This window comes from Diadema setosum, chromosome 17 (genome assembly GCF_964275005.1).
Source record: "Diadema setosum chromosome 17, eeDiaSeto1, whole genome shotgun sequence".
NCBI classification, from domain to species: domain Eukaryota; kingdom Metazoa; phylum Echinodermata; class Echinoidea; order Diadematoida; family Diadematidae; genus Diadema; species Diadema setosum.
Genome location: NC_092701.1, coordinates 11,499,181 through 11,511,744, shown reverse-complemented (window position 1 = coordinate 11,511,744; position 12,564 = coordinate 11,499,181). Strand labels below are relative to the sequence as shown.

The 12,564-nt window shown below is 36.5% G+C and overlaps 1 protein-coding gene across 1 annotated transcript in view; it reads right to left on the bottom strand.

Moving 5' to 3' along the window:
- The window catches only part of LOC140241177 (uncharacterized), a 29,739-nt gene that overhangs the window by 3,926 nt on the left and 13,249 nt on the right, over positions 1-12,564 (bottom strand). The window contains exons 6-7 of the mRNA XM_072320937.1: positions 1,467-1,802; positions 92-283 (exon numbers count right to left, since the gene is read on the bottom strand). Coding sequence (XP_072177038.1) covers positions 92-283; positions 1,467-1,802 — 528 coding nt within the window. The remainder of the gene's footprint in view (positions 1-91; positions 284-1,466; positions 1,803-12,564) is intronic.

The window sequence follows — 12,564 nt, the reverse complement described above, 5'->3', positions numbered from 1 at the left end:
ACAATACTTCTTCCGGTGCACTGAGTATGAAGTATGATATCGTATTGTAATTGATAATGTTTGTACAGATGGCAAATTTGGAAAAATTCACCTGTAACCTCCAGAGTGGCAGAACGCACAACACCGTACACATGACACTGAAGTGTATCGCCGTGGCTTGCTGTCGTTGGGGTGAATGTCAATCTACTTGTCATGTCGTAATAAGTGAAGCGATCAACGCCGTAAGTTAGGCCTTCGTTCAAGTCTGCGTTGGCAAATATTGCGGCCGCAGCACTCAGATTCCCTATACATTGTACATACAAAAATAATGATAACGAACTCAATACAATGGTACATCGGTAAAACGTTTATATATATAACATCATGCAAGAACATTTGGTCAGTATCACGTGACATATTCTCCTAAAGTAGAGACTGCAGTGAAAGTATTAACAGGACGGGATATGGTGATTCTTACTTCTTGGATCTCATTCAGCTTCATCATTATATGATAAGCACTGGTTTATGATGTATTAAATGTGTCATTATGAATACTTCAATCAGAAAATCTGTTTTTGATGCTTAGCGTAAATCCTGCTTTTCCACTCGTTCAAGAAGAAGAGAAATACTTTAAAAACTGAAGTGCAGGTTGTGGCCGCAATGGAATTAGTGCACAGCAGCTTGGATGTCAACTGCTCATGCTGATGAGTTATCGGATGTTCCAGTGACGTTTAATTTCATGGTTAACAATACGTTGTTTTCAAACAACAAAATTCAAGTGGATGAGTACATCCCCCCCCCCCCCAATTCATGTGGATTGGAATTGGAAATACTCTCTTTGTATTAGTTACACTACTGTTATTAATGTATCCGATATGGATGGTCCAAAGAAATAATGCAAGGAATAATCATGTTAGGTCAGCCAAAAATTACAATTTCTACTCGCATTACGAAAATGTGCTTGAATGAGCTTAGTGATTAAATGATGATGTCAGCAGCTCAAATCAGGTGAATATACTATCAATCAATAAAAATTTCTGTAATTTTGTGGTAAACTATAATATCGATATACAGGAAAACGTAGGCCTACTGTAGTACAATAAGGCAGGGCTCGACACTAACCAATGTTTTCTCTGGTGGCCCTTTCGGGCTACTGAAATTTTCTTAATTTGGAATTTGGTAGCCCAAAAGAAACAAAACAATCTACTTTGAAACTAAGTTGCCCGATCAGGCCACCAAAAGATAAGGTTTTGGGGAATTTGGTGTCCCAACATCAATTTTTAGTGGCCTCGGGCCACTGGGCACCGCTAATGTCGAGCCCTCTATATTTAAATTGTAAACAGAGTAATGTTTGGGATGATGACAGATTCATGACGCTGTCACGTACAGAAAAATCCAACTGGCAAGTCACCAACGAAGAAAGCGGTACTATTGATTACTCTCATGAAGAAAATGACCATGTTAAATAGAGATTAAGATAAACTCACGTTCTCCGGCACATCTAACGCCCACATCATCGTCGTGCCCACAGCTGTAGCTGTATATATTATAGGCGTAGCATCCCCACGGGTTACGAAAGCACTCCAACAGGGAATTCTTATCCGAAGTGGGGCAGTAGATTCCATGGTCTAACCAGATAGGACCTGATCCTTGTCCGAAGTGGGCATCGTGATGGACCGAGGCAGCCGATGAGTACCCAAGCTGTCGGCACACCGCGTTCCCCTCCTCAGTACCCCAGCCCAAATCACACGCCGTGCCCCACACCCCGTCACACTGTATCTCCACTCGGCCTTCATGGTCGCCAGACCCTCCCACAAGTCTCACTGAAAAATAATTAAAACCATTGGAGAATTGGAGAAGTGTTTGCAATATTAGAGAGCATGAATGAATGCCAAATCGAAAATTCAGATTCTAATACAACTGATAATTCCAAATGAAATTGAATCAATCATATCAATTAAACTGATGTAACACCAACATTTCGCGGCTGGGACAGAAAAATATTCGTAACGCAGTCAGACCTGAAATGCAGGGTTTGCAAAAACAAATATTGCTATGTGTTTCCTGTTAAAAATATACTTCATACACAAAGCATAATTTCATATGAATGTGGAAGCTATATATCTGAAATCTGAATCATTCAATATGCGGAAAAGAATAATTGAAGACCTTTGGCTCACATTAGTATGATAAGACTACATTCACATTGGTACTATAACGCAACAAGCGATATCTTACATCGCTATGATGCAAAATGTGACCAACAAACACTGAATGACATGCGATGAAGCGGATGGTTTATTAACAAGATTGTGATAAAAGGGTAACATTTTCGGGTTTTTTTTTCTTAGACATGATGTCAAAGGCCGATACATTCAAAGTAAACACGTTGTACTGAGACTGGGATAATTTTGTTTGTGAGTTACACACAATCAACCTTTCATGGTTTGAAAATAAAAATCGGTCTTTAAGTGCAAAGAACGTTATGAGAAGTGAACTTGCCGCTAAAAATAAATGTACCAATTATCGGAGTAGACTAAGAGGTAGTTTTACAGAACCAATGCAACACAGCCTGAGACTGAAACAGTTATTGTGCTAGAGTAGCTCCATGATTTTTATCGTAAGAGCTTATCATTGTATTAAAAGACAAGGAAACTATCGCATATATAAAATGTTGATATTTCACGCATATATGTATATATATTTACATATAAACTATTAATATAATGATAGATATCACTTGAACGCAGAATATTCTATGAGTTACGTGCGCTTTCAGAACAAGAGGAATAATTACATTTAAAATTGAATGTATCATTTAGAATAGAATTACTCAAACTCGGTCTAGCATAGTAATCCTTCTGACTTACCTCATGCTTAGTAGCATGGATTGGTGGTATAGATGAATCAATAGACACGCAACTACAAGATCAGAACTTCAGTGGACTGAGGGAAACGCGTCTATTATATAGATGAAATACTTTGTGTGTTAGTCTGGTTCTATGGAATGAATCCGTATTTTTCGCTGTACTCACCAGTTCTACCGTCGCACGGCCGCGAGCAGTGACTTCCTCGGAAAGCGTAGTTAGAATACTAGCATTGCCGCTGAGCCACTGTGGCCTTGTGCAAAGTCAGTGTTTCTCATCCGTTTTTCTTTTATTCCCTTTTTGCTCAAAATATTGAGGCGATGTGTTCAAAAAATTATCCATAAACCTTCAACTTTATCTTCTAGACAATAACATCTCATATTATAAACTTGTTTTCGTTATGCACCTATATCTATATCAAATGAAGGACAATTATTCATAGAATCACATTTCATAGAAATATTTTCATTTCCGTCGTTCATAGAGAAAAAGTAACAAACAAACAAAAATGATGAACAAAGAAGTCAAAAGTAAACAATTTTACGATACATTGTGCTCCTACAGGTTAATGCCTTGAGAAACAGTGTCTGAAACGTAGTGATCTACAGCATTATTTGATCATTGCCACTTAGATTGATAAAAGTTTAATCTCGTTGACTGAAATGATTTATGCTCTCTGTCAAATTTCTTTCACAAAATCGCAGCAATACGATCGAAACTCAACAGAAATATTGCCTTTTACCAGAAAAATGACCCATAATGCCCAGTCATGGTTTTCGATGCCACATAATGAACAGGAATGAGTATTTTGAGTTGAGACATAACTTACACGCAAACCTATGGGATCCTTGAGCAGAAAAAAAACCTCCTGATTTTGAATAGATTTATTCTTTTACATTACTCACATCAATTCATATCCGACTGAAAAGGAGATGATTACAAACTAAATGTTGTCGTCTTTCTGTCACACATTTTCAGAACCAAAACGTCTAAGATGAAAAGATTGACCGGTACCCTTAAAGAGTACGCTGATAAAAGAACATTATCTTCCTTTTGCTGGTTGTAGGATACGTGGTGTGTATTGTCCTCGATTGACACGCTTTTCACGACAGATTATCATGACTTATTATTAGCTCAAACACGTCGATATTTCATCTTATGCCACTGCATATTACAGAATAGTACCTTTTATTATTGTTTTTTACAAACCGATTGAGGTATTATAGAAGATGGTTGGAGAACCTGCCTAATATTACTACATTATTAACCCTGATATACTGCATGAGTCTTTAGCGGAGTAAGAGCCAAAAATGCAGGATATTTCGTCCTTTTTAGCTTCACACAAAGAGTTTTCATATTAACCACTCTTAAAAGGGACGCTTTTACTAATATCCGTCGAGTTGTTGTACTTACTGAGCAGTTAATGTCTTCTTTGCTCTTCTACACTAACGAAAACACACCCGACATTCGTATGTAACTTACGGACAGCATCCGGCAACGTTAGAGCATGACGAAAAACTCTGAGCTCTTAACGGTGATCAAGTCCAGTTCATTGCTTACAAAAGCTTCCTGTTTTGACTGTTATGATCGTTCTGGTTTATTAATGTCACGTTAAATATGCGATGATGATTAGGATGCGATTATGACGTAAACAAACATTTCTTCGTTTCATCCTAGGTATATGCATCCTTAGAGAGTCCAATGAGGGAGTGGAAAATTTCTGCCTTCGAAGCCTTACATCATATCGAGGGGAGGTGATAGGTGTTTCCGTTATTTCTGGTTTAACGATGAAAACAATTGTTTCAATATTTACACATTATCTTGTCCGAGATATCCCTGACGGATTTCATGTGTATTTCTAACAGTATTGCTCAATCGCGGTACCTTAAATTCGATTTGAAAGAGTGTGGTGATATATCTGTGTGAGAGTTGACTTCCGTCGCACAAAATTATGTATCGTTGACTCGGTGTTTTGATTCGGATGAGGAGCGGATACTCCTTAATGATGAATCATCTCCTTTGGTTCGGGTATCCCAGATGATTATCATCTGCGGATGGAACTGAGGGAAGAAGTTTTCATTTCTTGAATGAGTTTTATTTGGCTCCACCTGCAGAATTATGAAAACGTTTTCTCGTCTTCTTCATGTCCAATGCTTTGCACTTATAAGTAAGAAATCTTAACTTGTCACTACATTTAAAGGGCCTATTACCTTAGCTCGTGCACATAATATACAATGTAGAATACTGATAATCCTGATTTTAATCCAAGGTAAATTCTTAATTTCCAACGAATGTGAATCCCGAGCTTCGTTGCGCAGTCAAGCCTTCGTAGGGCCTACGTTGTTTTACATGTCTTGTTCCCTTGCTATTTCGCTATATCGCCATTAGTACAGTATATCAATACGCCATTTTGGAATTAGATCACGAGTATTTTGGAAATTGATCTTTCCTTCTTTTTTTTTTTTGTTCCTAGTTGGTTGTGTAGGCATATTCCAAAACAACACAGTGCATAAACTAGCCCAACTTAACATCTAATGGAATTTATATGCAAACAAAGAATGAACTTCGGAGACCAAGTAACTAGAAAGGCCCAGTCGATTAACACTCGGTGAAGCAACCATTCAATTGATTTGCATTGAATGTATTAACAAACTTTTTGTATTTTCATTACCAAATACTTAGACCTTGAACACTTCGTTTCAGTCAGGTGGATTTGTTGGCAAGCATGCACTATTCATAAGGATTACATGAATTGTCACAAAATCACAGATGCTTATCTTAGTGAATTTAAAAACCAACATGCCTGCTATGGCAATTGACCTTTTTCTGCTCATGCGCAACGAAGTAGCTGATTGTTGTTACTGACATTCATGTATTACCAGGGCCCTGTTTTATGAAGAGTTAAAATTGATTATATAGCTGATTTCAACTGTAAGTCTATAGCAGCCTGTTTGGTAAGGAAATTTAAATCGATTTTAACTTTTGATAAAAACGGGGCCCAGCAATGCCATCTCAGTTTGCAAGGCATGCTGTGTTTGATACAGTAAGAGACTGCTATCGTCTAAAGTTCAGCTTTTCAGAGTATGTTGAAAATGAGATGTTGAACAGTTTACATTGTATTTCTTTTTGCCTTCCAGAGTATACAATCTAGCCAAGGTTGAATTTTTATGTCTCTGGGTACAAGGTAGTTTATATCGAATAGGTTCTTGTTATTACATTGTAAGAGTAATGCGATCTGATTCTGCTTGTTATGCAAATACCGTGTAAGCAAATATGAAGCTCGGCACCATCACAGTAATTGGAATTGTATGTTTTTGTATAATCTTTTCATTTTCTGAGCGCATAGGGACATTAACGCTTCGTGTTATGCGCTATATAAGCATTGTCAATTATTATTATTATTATTATTGGTGTGCCACATTTTCTTGCACGATATTTTATGTATCTTATTATTATCATTCAACAAACCCACAACATATATTATGATGTTTGTCAAAATACAAAAGAGAGTTAGCGAATCTACTCCTCTCGTTTTCATGAATAAACATGCCAGGACTAAATCATATCCTGTTTTTGTTTTTGTTTTTATCAGCAGATCAAGAGCACCTTGATTATGGATGAAACTTTTTTAATGGCTGTTTGTGTTTATATTCGTGCGAGTGTGTAGGCTGGCGCTTAATGATGTGTAGAGGGGAGGTGTATTATTTATTTTCATCGGGGTTCGTTGACAAAATTAGAGAAACTGCACAGGTATGATATTAATGACTAATCAACTATTAAACTACAGTGAAATTGCAAAATCTTCAAAAAAGTGAGAATATCAATTTGACATTTGAAATAAAAAATCAATTACTTGCACATACATTATAGGCGATGAGATGAAAACAAAAAAGAGTGCCAATTTTCACTTTATTTCAGTGATTGCAGAATAGACATATTTTATCTAATGCCAGGAAGAAAGAAAGTTAGAACTTGACAACTGATTTGTCCTTCTAATGTACACATTCCGTTCACCTACTCCAAAATGAACACATTCAGTCGTATTTCATCTATATAGCTTGAAAGAACTTGGAAAGGGAATCTCACTCGTCATCTGACGTCACGGGTTTGAAGGACGACACGAAATTCTGGGCAACGTTCCAGGGAGAAGGCGCGAAGGCAGGCAGAAAATGATACCAAAATCCAACCAGTTTTTCCCAAATATCATGAGAATACCAAAAAACTATGGTTAAGAATACATGAAATTAAGATATGCTTCTGAAAAGCAATGTAAATGAAAACTTTCAAATATCCAGAACAAATGTCCAAATTTTCTTTCAGACTCTCTATAATAGTGGATCAGACTATCCACTGTACTCGTCGTTTGCACGCCATCGGTAATCTGTATGCCATTTAAGTACCAAAACACGCGTTCTGAGCCAAACACTTTATCGGCTGTACAGACGGCTGTAACTTCTTGGTTTGGTGTCAGAGGGCTTGGTACTTCGAGAGTAACGCTGGTTCCACCTAAATAAGATAAAAGCAAAAGAAGGTAAAGAAAATAATGCGGATTGATGGACTTACAATAAAAATCACTTATAAAAAGAAGACCCCGAGAAAAGGAATATTAACAAAAAATGTATAGCAACATATTGAATTGGCAATTCAACCATAAGTCCAAAACTAAGTTTGCTGTGAAATATATATATGTATATATATGCATATATATATATATATATATATATATACATATATATATAATTATATATAAAGATTATACAAGTTGTGAATCCGTTTTGATGTTCATATGTTACCAATAAAGGGGATGGCGATGGAAAATATTCCGAGTAGGAATAATCTTCGTCTATCAGCCATCATTCTCAAACGCCGATGAATCCTGCTGATAAAGATAGAAGGTGGAAAAGGAAAGAAAAACAGAAGTGTTCAGCAACTTTGATAACAGCTCGAACTGAAAGAGCGAAAATGATTTACATTGTTATTGCTATTTTGTAATGACACATTAAAAAAAGAATACAGTTTGTTGTTAGTGCTTAAAAAGAGACGTCAAAAATAAATTATGTAAACCAGCAAACGCTGACAGTGTATAAAACTTAAAGGAATAGCTGCAGAATTTAGCTTTTGTTGAATTTAATAAGATTATATAAGTTGAATGCTTTTTGATGTTCATATCTTACCGATATAGGGAATGGTGACGGAAAGCTTACCGTAACCTGAAAATGTCGAATCAATGGAGACAAATTTAATGAGAACGAACAATGTACGCTGCAATGAGGCGTTCAAATGTTGGCAAGCTCGACCGCCTGATGTCCGCTGTCACTGGCGGTCTTTTATCCTTGCGTGCTTGTAGACCATTCGACCATCGCACACAATTCCTACATAAGATTGATCCGCGTTTGCAGTTATTGTTAAGTACTTATACAACAGTTCAAAGCATTTGCCCAATGAACATTACACACGGGGTAACATATCAAATTTGAATACGTGTAAACTGTTATCGTCCTTTTCAGTATGAATGTAGTTGTTCTGGCTTTCTATGTGAATTATTGTGTATGGAACTACTCTATTTAGTTTGGCCATGACACATTGATATTGATGTAAATCGGTATATCAGTTTGATACATGAACCCCGTTTCCTGTCTGCTCGTAACAACGAATAACATGATGTCAAAATGTGTCATCAATACATCCTGGTTTCAAAATTGAACACGACGTGTATGATTTCTTGTTACACTGTCAACATAATAAGAGATGACCATTAGAGATTCAGGTTGTTGAGTTTAGTGTGAGTTTATTATGTCACCACTGGTCACTCGCTTCTGCCAATGGCTGTTCTTCTGTGAGTCCGTGTAATTTAACAACCATACAATTACAAAATACAGCATTTTATACATAGTATAGGAAATGAAAAAAATAAACAAACAAATGAACAAACACACAAAGTAAAACATCCTGATAGGTGGCGTGTAAGTATATTGACGTGTGGATACTTCTGATGAGAGCTGACCAATTTTAGACCCTCATTTAGTGTAGCCATGTGAGAAAGTCCATAAAGTACCGGTACACCTGACGAAGTACTCTGTGATACTTCGCAACACTGCCTCAAAAAGTTAGTGGAGAAACACATTATCGACATTATGATTTATTTCTTCCTTATACCTCCAGTCCTTCGTATATTTCGATTGACAAATTCACACACACCACCATAACATCAATTTCCTAGACTACTGCAGAGTTGTGTCAATGATAAGTCTATTTTGTTTTGTAAGGAAAAACTTCAAATCTGAATATCAACTATATGATACAAACTTAATATCAAAAGGACACATATTCCTGCTGTTTCTTATAAGATCTATTATTTCTCTAAAAGAATGTAAAATATACCGCTTTTATACATAAAGCTTAAATTGGTATAAAGTAACTCCTATCAGCACACCACCGAAATGTCTGAGATGTTTTGATTCTTTTTTTTATTGGCCATCAAAAGTTCATCATTAATTTGTACGTAAATCCTAAACAAAACGGGAAATTTACTTCATTACTATGTCAGTATGTTGTCTAGGATTTTCTCTCATATGTTTAATTCTTGAGCAAAATGTTTTTTATGACTCTGCTAGTATAGGTTTTCCCAGTCAATCTCATAATTTTGTCATTCAAGTTCTTATTCCGAGCATTCAATAAGCCAGTTCGGAGATAGCTCATGTGCACATGGGTACAAATGACCTTTCATTTTTCCAGTTGGGTAGGCACTTCACTCAAATCAAAGCGACATAATGCAGCAGCTTGCCCAACATAGCAATTTATGCAACTTGTATTCTAACAAAGAATGAACCTGTGCAGATGAAGTGACCAGAATGGTTGTCATTCAACACTTTGGGAAGCATCCATTTTATTGTGCTGTTTTGAATATATTAACAAACTTTTTTCTGTTAACATTGCCAAATACCAGGTTTGCTGTCAGGTGGATGTACTGGCAGGCACCATTTGTATGGATTACATGAATAATCATAACATTACAAATGCTTATCTCAGTCAAATTAAAAACCAACCTGTCTCTCGGTACAAATGACCTTTTTCTGCTCATGCTCAAACTGGAACCCCGAACTGGCTTATTTCACGCATTCCATGCTCGCAGAACTGAATTAAGAATCAATTTCAAAATCTGGTCATTTGGATTCACTATCGAAGCATTGAAATTCACCATCGGAGCATTTAAATTCACTATCGGAGCATTAAATTTAAGGTAGGAGCACCCATTTCATCAATGAGCATTCAAATTCATCTCAAGCTGCGACGGAATCTCGTCGGTCATTCAAATTCGTGAATAAGCAACCAAGTTTCCTAACTGCATTCAATTTAAAAGAAGTTCTGAATTTAGTGAGTTTGGGGCCGTGAATGTGTGTCTTTTTCATTTAGCTTAAAAACAGACAAGTTAAAATCAAGTATGTGTGCTTTTTGTCACATTTTGCCATTGTATGACTGAGACTTCTATGTTTTGTTTCCGTCTTACTAAGACAGGAACAGCAGCTAGGGAAAAGTCAATGCAATATTTATTATATTGTCTCAAATTGACAAGAAAAATCGTAAAATTTGCTTAATTTTCACCGCTTAGTGTTTGTACATTCATCGCGTCCATATAAAATGAATAAACCAATCTAACTTCCTCTTTGGATTGGGACACCAAGTCATGATTGGATGTCACTTAACACATACAGCCAAAGATTTCCGTAATATCGTAATATCACGCATTTGATTGTTGTTCTTTCGTATTACCTAACATAACACAGGAAACAGTTCTTATTGACTTTGCCAGGAGATGCGTTTGTAAGAGAACCAAAGAACCATAATTTGACACCACATCAATGATACCAATTCCTCTCCCTATTAAGTTTCAAAACACATTTCACTCAACCCGTTTAAATTTTAGACCAGCCGTGGTTTACTTCCGCATTTGACACAATGCATGCAGTCTGCTTACTGCGAATGACGTTTCGTAGGGAAAAATCTGTCATACAATGTCAGTCATTTATGCTCAAGAGACAAATTCCTTTTGAAGTAATTGATGGAGTACATTCGTTTCTTTTTACAATGAGGACCTCATTCTCTTGAAAATGGCAATATTATATCGGTCCCTCTTTCTTTTTTAGTCCCAGTTTTTAGTACATTCTAAAGGTGCGTATATAGCATATAAAAGGAGGCAGACGATAAAAGACATCGGAAAGGGTAGGATAGCAGCCACATCCACGCGCGCACACACACACACACACACACACACACGCCCACGCACGCACCATCACACATACCTATACAACCTCTACAACATAAATTCCACAACGTTCATTTATGTATTTTGATAATCAGAAACCCAGAAAAGCATTTCCCGTTTCATGCAACAACCAACATTCATGGAACATTAAAGGTTCGACCATGGAGATATACGCTTTAAAACTCATGAACTATCTTTTCCAAATTCTGCCCAGTCATAATTTATATATAGATTAGTAGGAAATACAGAGCATTATCATGGTGACGAAAATCCCTCACTTTAATTACAAATCCACACATTCATAAACACACGAACAGATACACACTACCGTTCCATTACATATGTTCACCTAACTCACCGCACAGACAAGTACTTTGTAACACAGTTATTTGAAGGAAGGGATAATGTAACTTTGCATACTCGTACGATATTCTCTGCTGATTATATTTCACCACGACGAGGTCACTACTCACAAAGAGTTCATGACTTGAATCTTTTCTCATTTTCAGCTCACTGGTTGAACTCTGTAATCGTGAAGGTTTTTGCTTTGTTCTGTTTCTTTCTCTTTCGTGTGGAGATAAACTGCCACGATGTATATAGTGAACGCCATACTTAACACTTCTCTCTAATTGAATCATACTTTCATTTAGTCATGAATGAATTCACATAACTGATAGGTGCAGGCATGAATTTGAATGAGTACATAACCATTAGGCGGGATTTTTTTTTTTATTGATAATCACACATCTACAATGTCATGATGTTACAATTTAACACTACACGTCAGGATTATTTCATGATATTAATCGAAAAATTAAAAAAAAAAAGTGCTAACAAAGCTAATCATGAAATCGATTGTTAGATTAAACATTAAAATTATCACGCTACACTGAACACCAGAAGCCGAACTCAAAAGTATTACCAGTAATCATTTAAGTAATGTATCATTACATAACAAAATCATTTTAGTTGATGGTATAATATTCCTTGTGCTAGTAAAATCAAGACCCTCACAAACAAAATGAGGATGATTATAGCTTCACAGCAGTGTGCGATTGCGTAATGGATTTTTAATGCTCACACAACACCTCCTGCACAATTCAATTTATCAGTTGCATACAGTACACTGCAGAATGCATCGACTTAATCATTTCATATTCCTCCTTGGCCTGGTAAGACCTAGATGACTCTCGTGCCCTGCGCCGCCAGCGGTGGAAAATTACAGCTGTATAATACCAGTGTACAATAGCTACAAACATCTTCTGGACCCCGTTTTATCAAAAGATATAATCGATTATGAATTTACCATAGACCATATACCATAGACTTACCATAGAAATCAACTATATAATTAACTATAACTCTCCACAAAACAGGGCCCTAAACATTATTACAACAAAACGAAATGGATGAAACCAGGCGGAAACCAAATATACGAAAACTCCATGTGACATG